This window comes from Octopus bimaculoides, chromosome 6, assembly GCF_046866305.1.
Source record: "Octopus bimaculoides isolate indiv1 chromosome 6, ASM4686630v1, whole genome shotgun sequence".
Lineage (NCBI taxonomy): Eukaryota > Metazoa > Mollusca > Cephalopoda > Octopoda > Octopodidae > Octopus > Octopus bimaculoides.
Window position 1 is genome coordinate 74424068 of NC_142933.1, and position 17500 is coordinate 74441567.

The following is a 17500-nucleotide window of genomic DNA, read 5'->3' on the forward strand; positions in this document are numbered from 1 at the left end:
AGCCTGGTGTAGCCATCCGGTTGCACCAGTCCTCAGTCAAATCGTCCAACCCATGCTAGCATGGAAAGCGGACGTTAAACGATGATGATGATGATGATGATGATATATATATATATAATATATATATATATAGAGAGAGAGAGAGGAAGAGAGAGAGAGAGAGGGAGAGAGAGAAAGGGAATTTGGGGATTTGGTTTGCAAGATTCTTTATGTGAGTTCGTGTGTTGAAGCATATTCTGTTGTCTGGGAAGAGTCATTCTCTTTTAGTGCCTTATAATTTAACAGATTCACCGGTAAAATTTCTACTTATTTTTTTTTTCTAAAATTTTCGTTGTAAGGTTGCAAGACGCAATGAAAATTTTAGAAAAGTAAAAAAGAAATAAGTGGAAATTTTACCGGTAAGTGTTTTAAATTATAAGGCACTAAAAGAGAATGACTCTCCCCAGACACAACAGAATTTTTATAGTTTACTGTTACATTAAGGTAAGATCAACAAAAAGTACTTCGTCCAGTGAGAGATGAATATCGTGTAACGTACACATTATAAAGATAGGAGCTACTGGTAATTTCTTGCTTTGGAGACGCGGATCTAGGTAGGTCTTTATAACCTGCCTTATGGCTCCAAGCAATGTTTTGGCTCTGAGCACACGGTCCATTCAATTTGCAAATCAAGACACTAATACAAGAAAAATCACAAGAAAAAACGGGAAAATAAATAGGGGCTGGCAGAAATTATGAGACCATCAGACAAAACGACTGGAGGTATTTATGTATTTATTCCGATTTAAAGTTCTGAGTTCAAATACCAGCAAGGCCAACTTTGCCTTTCATCTCTCCGATACTAATCTAGTACTGAGGTTATTGTTATCGATTTGTGTTAGAATATAAATAAAACTCTAAAAGTTCATTAATATTTCCGATATAACCGGAATCAACACAATCTGAAAGATATTTATGTAAAATTTCATTTAAAAAAATCCATTTTTCTGAAATTTATGAGGAAACAAAGTTGATGGGGGCACACTTATGTAAGTGTGTGTGAGCCGGTGCTCCAGTATAGCTCTCGTCTTGATATTTGTGCATTTACGTGTGTGTTCGTACGTAGGCGTGTACACACGTGCATGTCTGTTTACTTATAATTAAATAGTCGCTCTTATGTATATTTGTTTGCGAGTGGTACATGTTCAAGAGGTAGGTGATTAAGTCACCAGAAACCACCTGTTAGATTGGTGAAGCGAAACGTCTTTGCATTTTCCATCCATAGACACAAAAAAACGAAGCACATGGTTTTATCCCTATCTTGGAGAATAGGAAAGCGAAAATGACGCTGCAACTGTTGCATGACTCATGCTTTGTACTAATATAAACGGGAAAATGAGAATGAGAATGTGAGAGCGAAAGACAGAAGAAAAATCAATAAGCAAAATACAATTTTCCAGAAATTTGTAATACTGTTGATGTAACGAAAAGAAGAAAGAGCAAGGAGAGAAGCCGATAATAATATTAAAAGGAAAAAAATAAAACAATAAGGGATCAATTAAAGGGTAGCAAAACGAAAGAAGTGGAGATCGGAGGTGTTTTGTTAACATACGTAAGAATATATAAGGAGTGGTTGGCGGAGATAGAAGACGGGAATTGGAATGTAGTGCATGCGAGTAGTGGAACAGAGTAAAGAAAGTTGAGAGAATAAATGAATCTGAGAGAGAGGGGGGACAGAAAGTGTGTGTGAGAGAGAGAAAAAGAGAGACATACACACACACACTCGCACAGTGAGAAAGAGAAAGCGAGTTAGAGAGGCAATATATATGTATACACCTTCGCGCGCGTGTATGTGCAATTGTTCTGCCTTTAACAAGTATATATAGACTATTATTTATCAAACAGGCAGTCTTTGTTTTACTGTACAAACTCATATATCAGAGTATATAACACTGAGGTTGACAGGTTGAGGGTGAATTTTTAAACGAAACCTTACCGACAAAGACAAGTCAGAGAGAAGCGGTCAGTAATTACCGACGGACAAGTAAGCGAATCTTCCACTCTCTCTCACACACACTTTCTCTTTCTTTCTCTCTCTCACATTACCACACTGCTGTTGTGTTTGTGTCTATGTATATATTATATTATGTAATCTATGTATGTATCACATATTTATGTATGCCATAAAACTTCTTTGCATTAAAAAAAAATGGTAATTTTCATTTCTATAGACGATTATATGAATGTCTATGGGTGGGTGTATATGAGCACATACACAAGCACATGTATATAATATATGCTTAATATGTACATAATCTTGCTTTCACTTATCAAAAATAAATTTGTTCCTGGAGGAAATTTCAATTATCTGAAGACAACTTTTACCGCGAGTGAAATTGAATTTAACACGGCACACCACACCACCAAATCATTCATTAATTTTTAATGTTACGGCTGCTTTCACCGGCAAACTGCAATACATAGTGTATACGCTAACAAGGGGGAGTCTGCATTGTCGCTCGACAAGCAAGAAATAGCAACCAAAATCTCCAAATAAAATACGAAAGTCGAAAAAGGAAGAATTCATTGATTACCATGTACTCATTAATTTCCGAATCAGATACAGCTGGAATGCCTTTTCCTATTAAGATTTATCAATCAGGTATACCATGGGTTAAACAGAAACTACACTGTGGATGACCGGTCGGTTCAGATGTGTCAGAGAAATGCTAGAGTGCAGCGCCAGTGACAAGACACGAAGCACCAACAGTTTAGTTGTTATAAATATATATATATATAAGACACATACACACATGCTTATATGTATGTGTGTCTCTGAATGAGTATGTAATATATCATAAATGTATATATGTGTGCGTGTGATATACCTGATATATACGATATATGTGTAATGTATCATATATATATATATGTATGTAATATGTATACAAGATACAATATATGTGTAATATATATTATATATGTGTGTGTAATATATATAATATATGTGTAATATGTATTATATATGTGCAACGTTTTTTGAATAATATCAATATACGATGTAAGACACACACACACACACACAGGATATATAAATGTGAGTCTGTTATATAGTTGCGTGTATGTGTGTAATATGAAATGCATGAGTAATATATGATGTAAATATGCAATTTTGCGTGTGTGTGTATGTATGTGTGTGTGTGATTAGAAGCTTGCTTCCCAACCACATGGTTCCGGATTCAGTCACACTGCATGGCACCTTGGGCAAGTGTATTCTACTATATAGCCTTGGGCTAACCAAATCCCTGTCCCTGTAAGTGGATTTGGTAGACGGAAACTGAAAGAAGCCTGTCGTGTATATATGTGTATATATATATATATATATATATATATATATATATATATATATATATATACATACAGGGCTTTGGTTAGCCCAAAACTATATATATTAACCAAAGCACTGGGAGTAGATTTAGTAGACGGAAACTGAAAGAAGCCTGTATATGTATTGTGTGCATGGGCGCGTCTTTGTATTTGTACCGTTCTAACTTGACAACCTGTGTTGGTGTGTTTTATGTCCCCCATAACTTAGCGATTTGGCAAAAGAGACCAATAGAATAAGTAGCAAGCTTTAACAAAAATAAGTACTGGGGGAGATTCATTCAACTAAATATTTTTCAACTAGAGGCATTGAATTGATGAACCAAGTTACTGAAACCATTACAGAGCAACTTCTTAGGTAGAGAATTAACTTAGATGATATATAGTTCAGCTAAAAGATAAAAGGAAAGGTGAGATATACGAAAATAGAATATATATATATATATATATATATATATATATATATATACTCATATGCATTTGTACAAATATATATATACATATCACATGTAAAATATCATCATTGTTTAACGTTTGCTTTCCATGCTGGCATTATATATATATATATATATATATATATATATATATATATATGTGTGTGTGTGTGTGTGTGTGTGTGTGTGTATTATATGCATATTTATATGTATATATATATAAGTGGTGTAAATTTGTATATGTGTGTGTACATGTTTGTATATATATGTGTGTGTGTACGTGTGTGTGTATAATAGAATAAATGTCTAAACAGGCAAACTATTAGTATGGGGTAAGATTTGATACATTCACACAGTTATATGTCAACCAGGCTATCAGATGTCCCTACTCTTCATGCATCTGGCAATGCCCTTGTTTTCTATCTGGGTCTGAGTTTTTCCGACTGTGTCATTTTCTCATAGTCTTGGAGGTCTTTCGAGTTGTCTCTTTCGATCCCTTGGATACTACTCAACAACTACATTGGTCCCTCTATTGACTCTGATCCTTATGATATGTCCAGCACAGCAGAACATGTACTTTCAATATGCTGCTTTTACATCATTCATTCCACTCTCTTTCTTCTCAGACTACATTTGGATAAGCTCCCACAATGATATTTTCAGAATAGGTCTTTTATGGTCAGCTGTGTCATAGCCAATTATTTTTGTTCATTCTTCATAGTAGCCCATTTTTTTACTTAAATGCAGACAGAACAGTCAATTGTAGAGATAGGCATGTAGGATTTTGTCCATTTGTGCTTTGAGCTTGTCTTTAATTGAGGTTCTCCATCTTTGGCCTGCATGTGTTTTGTTTTCAGACAACATATTTTGAGGCTTACTACAGAACTCTAGGTTTCCACTTCTATTATAATGGTCTACAGCTGATCTGAAGTTTCTGTGCTGAGCACAATGTCTCTAAATTGGAGGTATTAGTAACTCACTGTTGATGTTGATGCAGTCTTTCCAGTCATTGTCACTGATAACCATTTAGAGATGTGCTATGAAGAGCGCGCGCGCACACACACACACACACACACACTGTGAAGATTCATGGCTCAGTGGTTAGAGTGTCGAGCTTACGATCATGAGGTTGTGAGTTTGAATCCCTAACCACGCTGCATGTTGTGTTCTTGAGCAAGACACTTTATTTCACTTTGCTCCAGTTCACTCAGCTGTAGAAATGAGTTGTGACGTCACAGGTGCCAAGCTGTATCGGCCCTTGCCTTTCCCTTGGATAACATTGGTGGTGTGGAGAGGGGAGGCTGGTATGCATGGGCAAGTGCTGGTTTTCCATAAACAACCTTGCCCGGACTTGTGCCTGGGAGGGTAACTTTCTAAGTGCAATCCCATGGTCAGTCATGACCGAAGGGGGTCTCAGTCTGAAGAGATTGAGAGGGGTAGTATCCCCATCTTTGGTAACCTTCCCAACTGGATCTCTTATAGGTGATAACAAAGCTACATCAGTGGTACATCCTGAGTTTGCCTCCCTGAGAAGTTTAATGAAGTTTGCATCTGTATTGACCTTGATGCTATCGGAAGCCTTTTTGTAATCAATAAGGTAATGTTACGAGGCAACTGGTACCCCTTTACTCATTTTAGAAGCTATGTTAGAGGAATGCGGTCTATCATGCTGTAGTTTTTTCTGAAAACCTGATTCATTCTTTGGCTGTTGATTATTGAGATGTTTCAGTAGTCTGGTGACTGTGAACATTGTAAAAAAACTTTTAAAGGTGAGACAAGGGGAACATAGGATGGTAGTTTCTCTGATTTTTACTTATTACTCTTCTTATAAAACAAGGTAATATTCAGCTACCAGACCAAGAGTATTTTCCCTGTTCCATATATGTTGCTAAGATAGCTCTGGGTTGGTGTTAGGAAGGGCGGCAACCTGTCGAAATATACCAGATAGTAGAGCTTAGTGCAGTCTTCTAATTTGCCTGTCAAACTATCCAGCTCATGCCAGCATGGAAGGAGGACATTAAGTAATGATGGTGTGTGTGTGTCATATATCACATGCACATACATATTATTTTTACAAAGAAAAAGTTGACAGTGACTTCAAAGTTTCATAGGACTGTAAGAGTTTTGATTTTCCAATCCTTATGCCTGTCTTTTGGTTCATCTTGTAAGTAGAGCAATGTGGTTTCAAAATATGTGAGGTATATAAAGACATATTTTGATGGATACGTTAAGTGGAAAATCAGAAATAAGGAAGTTGGATTGAAGGAGATATAGTGATTAACTAAAGAGTGGAGAGGACAAGCATTAGCTTTGTTGAATCACTGACTCATCATTAACTGCTATCAGGATAAAAGATAAATACTAGTGGGAGAAGCAACTAGAGGCATTGAATTGATAAACCAAGTTACTGAAACTGTTACAGAGCAACTTATTAGGAAGAGAATTAACTTAGATGATATATAGTTCAGCTTTGTATGATGAAGAAGTACAACTGATGCCATTTTCTTAGTGAGACAACTTCAGGACATGGATTTAGCTAAGACAGGCTTCTGTACTTGCATTCATCAACCTGGAAAAAACCTTTGATAGAGTGCCACACTATAACTTGGAGGTTACCAAGGGAACTAGTTAAAGATGGGTAACTTGTAAGAGCTGTGCAAACCTTGTACAGAGGTTAAGTCAAATTGTCTTGTTCAGAGTTAACAATGATTTCAGCAAAAGATTTAAATCGCATTTAAAGGACCCTCAGGCAAGTTCTCAGTCTCATTCCCATTTATAAATTCCCCAAGCTATAACAGATGAATTTAAGACAGGTTATCCATAGGACCACTTTTATGCTGATGACCTAGTTCTTAAAGCTGAATTTGTAGAATGTTTAGGTTAAATCCAAATATGAAAGCAAACCTGAGAATTGAAAGGCCTGAAAGTAAACATAGCAAAAACTAAAGTTATTGTAGTTGGGAAAGAAGTTACCATCAAGGAAAAGGTCATGCTTGATGTGTAGAAAAGTTTTAGGTAGAAATTTTACAATGTATATTCTGTGTAAACTATGAATGCACATGAGGTGCAGTGGGTTAACAAGCAGGTTAACAGAAAAAATAGACTGCATATGTGACAGATGCACAAGAGTAGTTAAATTTAAGAGTACAGATGTAAGAAGTAGGTGATAGTTTTTGTTACTTAGATGTTACCTAACAGTGGATATGAGTGTTCCAAAAGCATAGAAGTCAGAGAAAGGTTCAAGTAGCTATTACCTCTGCTAGGAACAAAAGGTTTATCTCTTGAAGGATTGATTTTTATTAGACTTAAGTGGTAGTAAGTCACATGCCTTGAATGCAGAAGATTTGCAAAGAAATGAAACAAACATGTTCTGTTAGAAATAAAATGTTGATATGCATAAGCAATTGAGCATGAATGAATTGATAGCAAAGCTGGATCCAAAGGAATCAGGTTTAGTGTACAAGAAAGGACTACATCGATATAGGTATGTAATACTTATGGACGACAGCTGTATGAAGAAGTGTTCAAACTGAATAGAATTTTTTGAAGACATGGGTCAAAGTGGTGAAGACTGATCTTAAGAAGCTTAACTTCACTAAGGAGATGACAAAGTATTGCAATGAGTTAGAACATGCTATGCTGGAAAAGACCTACCTATCCACAGAAACTAACAAAGTAAATGTTGTAATAGTGATGGTTGGTGGGATGTAGAATATCTGGGTCTCTTGCCAATAATGTTAATGTTAAGTCTGCATTTACTACTCCACCACCTTCCATTACCTTCATCACAAATACTCACCACCAAAGCCTTGAGAGTGAAATGATAGATGGAAACTGAAAGAAGCCATTGTGTATGTGTCTGCGTGTGCGTGTGTTTTTGTTTTTTTCCTTGACTTGACATCACAGGAAAGTTATAAATGAATGTCATCATTATACCAGTGGAATCTCTCATTTCCAGTCTTCCATGAAAGTATGTCCAGCCATGAGAGAAATATTAGTTTGTTTGGTCATAAATGAAAGTTGGTGATAGGAAAGCCACCAGCAAAGAAAATCTGTCTCAATGAATTCCATGTGACCCATGCAAGTCTGGAAAGGTGGACAATAAACCGATGATGATGTACGATGCCACTTATATAATGAAAGATGGTATTACATCTAGCCTTATTGAACCCTCCTGCTATCATCTTGTATCATGTGACTTCTTTTCTACATTCAGTACCCTCAGCCATCAACCTTCTTCTAGCTATGTCTCTTTTCCTAATCATTACTCTCTCTTACCGTCACCCATCTCTTTGCTTTCTATCACTTACTCTCTCTTACTGTCACCTAATCACCTACCTTTGTTGCTCTCCTTCAGATCTTTACCCTCTTTCACATGTACTGCTACCTCTCTCATCATTCTGTCCCCACCAAATCATGACAAAACATCTCCAATCCACTCTGTAAAGTGATTGGTAACTGAATATAGACAACATAGTGGAGAAGTTACTCTTAAGTCTTGTGTAGGACACATGCACACACACACACACACACACACACACACACACACACACACACACACACACATGCTTGTGTGTTTATATGTTTATACATGTATGTATATGCACATACATTAACATGCACACACATATGCATATACACTAGCACACACACACGCACACACACACCTGCACGCGTGCACGCACACTCATACACACATCATTGTCATCATCACTTTACATTTCCTAGCCAACTACAACAACTCACAGACGCAACCTTCTACTCCCCACACCTAGCTACTAAAAACGTTTGGCAAACAATTCCCCAACTTCCCACTGACCACCTACCAGTTACCATCTCAACACTCTTGCACCTCAATGAAGAAAGTATTTTTTTTTCAGAGTTCAACACCACCATCACCATAATTAACACTGCAGTACATATATTTTAAAGATCATATACCACAAAGCACTTTAATGAAATATTACGCTATGTAACCCCATTCTTGTCCTTGGATAGCAACTGTTATTTCCTATTTGCTTACACCTAGTAAGTGTGAAACATTGCTAATATTTCCTTCAGACTTTGTTTTTGTTACATTTATTCAAACCTCAAAGAATCCCTCTCAACATATGATTATCATGCTTCTCCACCACTGCTCATGATCAGAGATGCACATATTGTCAGCTACTAAGGGACATGCTGAAGGGGTTAAGGTCAAGTAACTGACAAGCAAATTTGTAGTATTGAACAGAATATTTACTATAATGATATTTCTGCTTTAACAGTTCAACTCTGAATCTGTTTAAAATGTAATGGAAAATAGGTCAGTTTCAAAACATTGATGTTCAGAGAATAGTAGTCATTTCCTTTGATTTCTAGATAGAAACAAATAGGAAATAACACTTATTATCCAAAGACAAAAAAAAACAAGATGAAAATGTTGTTACACACTGCTATGTTAGTCACACCAGGAAGGGCTAACCTTTTAACAAAAAAAAAAGAAAAGAAAAAAAAGAACCTCAAAGTCAGTACACTAAAACTACATACAACCAAAATAAAACTCAGCATCAAACAACCAGGTGTCAGTGTGGGGCCTGATGGTTAGGGTGTTGCTCTTCTGATTGTAAGATCATGATTTTGATTCTGGAACTAGGTGGTGTGTTGTGTTCTTGAGCAAAATACTTCATTTTGTATTGCTTCAGTCCACTCAGCTGTACATGAACTCCAGCATTAGCTAGGAAGTTGACCCTGTGACAGACTGGTGTCTCATTCAGTGTGGGAGTGTTCTAATCTCAGTCACTTAGAGCCATAGAAATTAAGTTAAGTTCTAGTCTTATGAGTCCTACAACCCAGAACAGACCTAAAAATCAAACAACTAAACAAGGAAATAGCAATAAATAAATCTTAGAGAAACAGAAAACTGGCAAACATTAGTATCCAGCATAAGCTACTAAACAAACAGAAAAAAAATCCACTCCTAAATTGAGTAATTAGCAACAATAATAATGGCTACATGACAACAATGGTCTCATATCATAATAACAATCTCAAATGATATACCTACTTTGTAACATCAAGCAAATGCCCTCATCAGATATATCTAGAAAATTGACCACAAAAAAAAGAAAAATTAAAATAGAAACACAAAAGGAGAAGTATGCATCCTGCTTTTCCTATCTTTTTTTCTCTTTGATAATGGGTATCACCCAGAATGAAAGTGTCAGATTCTATTGTTTCTTCCTTTGGGATTTTTAACTTCATTATATTCTTCTTTGTTTTATACGAGGTGCTATCAAAAGGTTCTTGGACTAGTTATGTTTAATAAAAAATAACTTATTTGCCTTCAAAACAGTCACCTTGCACAGCAATACATCGGTCCCAGTGTCCCTGCCACTTTTGGAATCCAGCCTGGAAGTCATTTACCATAAGTTTGTTGAGGACCTTCTGCATTTCACCCTGGATCTCAACAACAGTGTTAAAACAGTGACCTTTGAGCTGCATTTTCATTTTAGAGAAGAGATAGAAATCCGCAGATTCTAAATCTGGTGAATGGGGTGAGTGTGGAAGCAATACCATGTTTTTGATGAGAAATTCTCAAGTGAGGAGCTTGGTGACAGGATCCATTGTTGCTGTGAAGAATCCAATTCTTCAAACTCCACAGATCCAGTCACTTTCGCCAAATATCCTCTCTCAAACACTTCAAAACATTGCAGTAGAACTCCCAATTGACAGTCTGGCCAGGAGTCAAATTTTCCATGCACAATACCACATTTCTTGGGGTGACGTTTGTGGCAGATCTTCTAGATTGCTCATTGTCTTTCAGGGATGTTCTTCCACTTTTGAAGCACCCATGTCACTCAAAACATTGTGAATGACCCATTACCCCATCACCATAAGCTTGCCAAAGCATATTCAGTGTCTCTGTTGCAGACTTCTCAAGTTTAACGCAAAATTTTACATTGGCTCTTTGTTCCAACTTCCTCTCCTTGACAAAAATTGTAGACTACAGTATGCACGTGATCACAAAAATACAAATTTCACAACTTGTGAAGTAAACACAGTAATGTCGCTCAGCAAACTGCCTCATGAAGGTCACTGCTAGCTCTCACTGTGCACACAACAATGTGTTACCTTCTGTTGGCATGTTACAGAACTAGTCCAGGAACTTTTTGATACCACTTCATATTTCTATGTTTTTCAGGCACATGCTTTCAGAGAAGCACAAATGTTAACAAACACACAGTCACTCACATGCATGCATATATATATACACACACACTCACAAACACATACACACATGCAAGATGGTCTTTCAGTTTCTATCCCAGGGTTATTGTTTGAAGACACATGGCCAAAGCACTGTGCAGTGGGACTATGTGATTGTGAAGTAAACTTCTTAGCCAAAACAATGATGCTTGTGCCAATCGTGAATATTACTTAAGCTAAGGCAGCGAGCTGGCAGAAACGTTAGCATGCCAGGTGAAATGCTTAGCGGTATTTCGTCTGTCTTTACATTCTGAGTTCAAATTCCACCAAGGTCAACTTCCCTTTTCATTCTTTCGGGGTTGATAAATTAAGTACCAGTTGCGTACTGGGGTCAATCTAATCGACTGGCCCCCCTCCCCCAAAATTTCGGGCCTTGTGCCTAGAGTAGAAAAGAATATTACTTAAACTAATATTTCTATACATGGTTATAGAATGAGGACACCTACATTGTAGAGAAAAACTGCATAGAACTTAGTGCTAATGTACTGCAAAACTTTGGCCAGCTTTGAGAAGTAATTTACAGAGTCCTATCAGGTATTTTATGGTGAAATAGTTTTGTAGATTGAAACATGCAAAAGAAAGTTAATTCTAAAAAGAAGTTAAGAATAATGATAGTAAGAAAGTGAATATAGAAAGTAAAGAGAACGTTAAATGTCAAATTTACATAGTTTGGACGAGAAAGCTTGACAATGTTTTGACATGAGATAATAAAAGGTGTGAAGTGTTTAGAGTTTGCATGATAATATGTCAGAACACACAAGAATGTCATTGGGGAAAATCCTGTTCAAAGTGTTAAGAGCACACTTGCCTTCTGTGGCAGATGGTCATGAAATAAGTATGTGAACATGTCAATATGAGAGGTTAATTAGAAATGACTAAGGTAGGAATATAGCTGTGGAGATAAGTTTGGAGGTGGTGAATAGTCTTTTTGCTAAGATGTTGGAAAGTCTCTCATTAACTTATTAAATTATTCATATAATCAAAAGTAAAGCATTATAAGTGGGTGCTGAAAAGTTTTAGCTTTGAGTAAAAGAAAATACAGGAAGATCAGTTAATTATGATTTTATTCAACATATTCCCCTCTCAGATTCACACACTTATTGCAGTGGTCCTTCAGTTTTTACTAAGCTCCTTAAAACAACTCGGATGGTTGGACCTTCAACCAGGCATTTTGCAATACCCTCAAAGCCATGAACTAACTTTTCAGCACCCCCTTGCAGTTTGTAGCAGAGGCCACCAAAGTGAAGCAGTTATAGAAAGAAGATAACCTGCCATTTTGGAGGAAATGAGCGAACAGAAACTCAGTATCATATATTCAGTGCAAAGGAGAAGTAGAGAAGTAGTGCTGTCTTTTGTGTTTGCTAGAAAAGTGAAAAAAATTAATAGGAGGGCTCTGAAAGGGTCTCCGGGAGTAGCATCCCTGCCTTCCTGAGCTAGTTTTTGACCACATTTCTTAAAAATAATGGTAGAGGCCTTGGTCTCGGGACCACTCATTTCTAGAAACAGAGGTTGGGAGTAAGCAAGGGCATGCTCCCCGTAGAAAATCCAGTTCCAAAAAAGCCTCATGATAGCAAAGGAGAATGGGCACCAGCCATCCCAAAGGTTGGGGTGGGCTGCACCTGCCTACTTCAGTTGCTGTGGCATTGAGGTGGATCTGGCCACCCCCATTAGCGGGCACAGGGCCTGGATTTGAAGCACTGGATGATGATGATAATCATTAAGTAATGCCGATACTTACTGATCAATTGTTTATCAAATAACTAGTCAAAACAGTAATTTATTTTCAGTCTTAAAAAAAAATTTATATTAATGATGTACTTAGTTTTCAATTCTTTTATAAAATGACTTCTTTGTGATTTTCATTTCCATGAGTTCATATAATAGTTTACTGGTATCAACAAAGCTATTGTTTTGTTTTATTGAACAATGTATTCTGTTTATTAGAGATAATTTCAACATTTTCTTCATCAGCACATCAAATCATTAATGATATAATACATGATATTGAATTAGTTTTCCATGAACTTTCCTATTTTCATTTTTTAATTAATTCAGCTGAATGACGAAGCATAGTCTTTTCAGTATTTAACAATAAGATTAATTTGACAAAGATGAACAAGTTCAATGAAAAAATAAAGTAGTCTGTTGTTTAACTCGTAGCATTCAGATTACTCTGTCAAGTGTAATGTTTATTTATATTCACATTATTTTGAATTAATCATGTATCTTCAAGATTTCAATGATGTGATTGTTTATTTTTAAAATGACATTGTAAGGTAAGTGTGAGAGGTTGAATCTGGTCAGTTTGAATAGAAAACAGGTTGAATATTTGGGACAAGTATGGCATGTTTTAATGCTAAAGGGTTAAGTCCATCAGCTGTTTTATTGCTGATATTTGAAATTGGAAGGTATCCATTCCAAGAAAAGGAACTGAAAAACAGTAAGAAAAATAAGATTAATGTTGTGATCTGAATATTGTACTTGCTTTAGAAATTTACTTGGACAGTTTGTGTGGTTGTATTTTCTACAAGTCATGTAACTTCAATAAACCTGAGTTATCTCAACAGAAATAGTTTCAAACATGACATGACTCAACAGCTTTTGGTATATAAAACTGCTTTCTACAGTTAAGGGCATTGAATTTTTGAATAGCTGTATCTGATTGCTACAGTAAGAGCATTAATGTAAAGCCTAAAGTTTGTTACAGATATAGTGGAGTATTGGGAAAAAGAGACATGCTTTAGTGAACAAATTATGACAAAACAGTTTACTCAGCAGCTCAGAGAAATGAAAACCATTATTGTTGCAGTGTCACATGTCAAAGGGCACAATTTGATAATGGAGGGAGTGGCTGGAAAGTAAAAATGTTGAAGCAAGGGTGGATGTTTGTTTAGTTGTGTATGTGTACAGTGAGTGCACAATCTCCAATACATTAGCAGTACTTTCAATCAAAACACACACATGAAAAATGAAGATCAGTATTTGTTACTTAGTTTTGCTCGTGAAATATATGTAACCACCTCCATCAGATTGTATGGTATAGGGTTGATTGTGTTATGGTTTTAGCTGTGAGCTATTCACAAACAGTGAGTTTTATGGATATGCTTCTTCAAATGTTTATTATCTATATGTTTTTGTTTTTTGGGGATTTTTTTTTTTCACCTAGCTGTAGAAACTCTGCCAAATCAGATTGGAGCCTGGTGTAGCCATCGGGTTTCACCAGTCCTCAGTCAAATCGTCCAACCCATGCTAGCATGGAAAGTGGACGTTAAACGATGATGATGATGATGATGAGTTAGGAGTAAGATGCAGTGCTCATGACTTTTGCCTGCTCTCCAAGACTAGTGAGCTTCATGTTGTTGATACTCCTACCTAGGTCAGCAAACTGGCAAACTCATTACTGTGACAGACAAAACGCTTGGTGGCATTTTTTCCAAATTCACATTCTGAGTTCAAATGTTGCTGGAGTCAACTTCACCTTTCATCCTTTCAGAGTCAGTAAAGTAAGTACAAGATGAGCACTGGGATCAATGTAACCAACTCAACTCCTCCCCTGAAATTGCTGACCTTGTGCCAAAATTTGAAACCAATATTCCTACCAGAAAGATGTGAGCAGAGAGAATATTCCACAGAACTGATGGTCTGGGGAGGAAGGAATGAGCATAGTGATCAGAGCAGGGCCATAGGGTTTGGATGCAACAAAGGTGATGAGGTGGAGAGAATGGGTTGAGTGTGCCTGAGTGGTGGACGTATGAGACGAGAAAGGGCTGAAGAGCAGAGGCCATTATAGTAGTGATAGAAAAGACAGAGAAAGTTAACAGCATGTCAGTGGGTTAGAGGCCATTTTCTGTTTATGATTTAATGCTCTTTAGTTGAGTGATTTTTCTCTGGATGCAGCCCAGGGTATCTGTGTACTTAGCAGCAGCACAATCCTGGATGTGAAAGTAGTACCCAGTACTGCTGAACATTGAGTCCCTACTGCAGAATGGTTTTACATTTGCTCTTCTTGGAGATTGTGCATAGCTGGGTAAAGATGTTAATGATGGTTGAAAATGAGGACAGAGTACTGAGTAGAAGGCGTAAGTTTAGGGTGGTTAGTGGTAACACCAAGTAGATCATACATGTAGAAAAGGGATTGTGTGGAGTAAATAACAAGTGCTGAGATGCACCTGAGTTAACAGAATAGTGATGTGTGTCAACAATGAGATTATCTGACAAGAAGCTCTTGATTCAAATAATTAGTAATAGGGTAACTTTTTTTTTTTTTTTTACGCCCTTTCAAAGCCTAGGCAGGTTCATGGGCCTGGTTTCCCGGTTTCTATGGCGTATGTGTTCCCCCCCAGCCGGACGGGACGCCAGTCCATTGCAGCGTTACTCAAGAAACAGTGAGAGAAAGTTGGGGCGAAAGAGTACAACAGGGGTCGCCACCACCCCCTGCCAGAGCCTCGTGGAGCTTTAGGTGTTTTCACTCAATAAACACACACAACGCCCAGTCTGGGAATCGAAACTGCAATCCTCCGACCGCGAGTCCACTACCCTAACCACTGAGTAACTAATAGAGAGTAAAAAAAATAATAAATCTGAAATAAAGATTGTATGACATTGTTACTGAGCACCAGTCCTAAATGGATTCATTAAGGAGTCTCTATGTGGTTCACTTTATTAGAAATAGAAGTAACAGCCAAATCTTGCTCAGTTTAGACCCTGTTATCTTAAATAAGGAAAGGACACACTAGATAATGTAATCCTAGATACAAATGGAATTCATTTGATCATGGATTTTGCTGTCAGAGTTGTTGTTGTTGTTTGTACTCCATCGCTTACGACGTCGAGGGTTCCAGTTGATCTGATCAAGAGAACAGCCTGCTCGTGAAATTAACATGCAAGTGGCTGAGCACTCCACAGACACGTGTACCCTTAACGTAGTTCTCGGAGATATTCAGCGTGACACAGTGTGACAAGGCTGACCCTTTGAATTACAGGCACAACAGAAACGGGAAGTAAGAGTGAGAGAAAGTTGTGGTGGAAGAGTACAGCAGGGTTCGCCACCATCCCCTGCTATGACCACGAGTCCACTGCCCTAACCACTGGGCCATTGCTGTCAGAGCTAATATGGGGTTAAACAACAACAACCAGTTCTAAAAATTAGGTGTATATAGGCTGTCATCAGAGAGAAAGCTAATTACAAGCTTTTTTTTCTGCAAATAAAGTGAATTGTTTGCACAACCCATTAGAGTCAATCTCTGAGACATGTTTACTAATAAATAAATTGCTTAAAATGGAAAATAGAATCGAAGTCATTGAAATATCAAAGATACATGATGAAACTAAAGAGAAGAGATTAGTGATTAGGCTAATTACTCTATTGTTTATTAACCATGTCATCATCACCATCATCGTCATCATCATCACTATTTTACAACTGCTTTTTGTTTTTATTTTTTTTTTTGTATGCTTGTATGGATTTGGATGGCTCTTACACCATCTCATTATTACTACTGCTGTCCGAATCATCTAGAACACACAGCTACAGAGAAGGCTAGACAATTTTGTAGTTGTGTCTGGATTAAATTCATGATTTTTCTTTATCTTGCCACTGGTGCTTGATAGGTTGTTTACAGCTTGACTGAAAAGTCCTTTTCTCCTCTATCATCACCATTGTTTTAAGAATCTCTTTTTCATATTTGCAAAGGCCAGACAGAATTCATTGGGAAAGATTTTTTCCTGACTTGTTTTCAAGAAAGGAAAATATTTCCCTATGAGAGAACCTGTTTTGATGGAAAATTGGAAATGAATGATACCACTTGTATGATGGTGATGCTTGTTTACAACTATCAAATAATGCCAAAATGAGGGGGGGAAAAACACACACACACACAAAATATGATGGGCTCCTTTCAGTTTCTATCAGACAAATTCACTTACAGTGATTGGCAGCATAGAGCGACACTAAATTTCTGCAATGCTAAGTCTATAATGGTAGCTAGATCTGTTCTTGGTTGTGGCACTTCATTTAATATGTTTGTACCTATAGCTACTAGCCATTATCTGTAACTTACATTTTTTATTGGATTTTGCCAGGTTGATGTACCCTTGCCTTACAACATAAAGTGCTAATGAGGGATCTTCTATGTAGTCATTCTACTTACAAGAAATAGCAGCCAAATCTCTTTCAAATCATACACTCATCATCTTAAATAAAATTGAAAGGCATATTGGATGATTTAGTCTTAAATATCACTAAATAGCTTAAATGCTTTTGATCATAGGTCTGCTTGATCAAGATGTAGACAAAGCCTTTGCTGCAGGTCCCATGATCTTTCAAGTATTATAGCAGTGTTTTTATTCACTTATATCTTTTATTTTGTTTCAGTCATTGGACTGCAGTCACTTAGGGGCACCACCTTGACGGGTTTAGTTGGACAAATCAACCCCAGTATTTATATTTTCCACAT

At 36.9% G+C, this 17500-nt stretch overlaps 2 protein-coding genes across 6 annotated transcripts in view; one reads left to right on the forward strand and one right to left on the reverse strand.

Annotated features, from left to right (window-relative positions):
• LOC106871164 (G patch domain-containing protein 3) overlaps positions 1–2751 on the reverse strand; it is an 82766-nt gene extending 80015 nt beyond the window's left edge. The window contains exon 1 of one of the 2 annotated variants that reach the window (XM_089354099.1): positions 2574–2751. In XM_089354099.1, the coding sequence (XP_089210225.1) occupies positions 2574–2584 (11 nt within the window). In that variant the 5' untranslated portion in view covers positions 2585–2751. The remainder of the gene's footprint in view (positions 1–2573) is intronic. The other variant, XM_014917491.3, reaches the window with a different exon arrangement.
• LOC106882562 (unconventional myosin-Ic) overlaps positions 1767–17500 on the forward strand; it is a 179063-nt gene continuing 163329 nt past the window's right edge. For all 4 annotated transcript variants that reach the window (XR_016242318.1, XM_089354097.1, XM_052968713.2 and 1 more), the window contains exon 1: positions 1767–2023. The gene's annotated coding sequence lies outside the window, so the exon portion shown is untranslated. The remainder of the gene's footprint in view (positions 2024–17500) is intronic.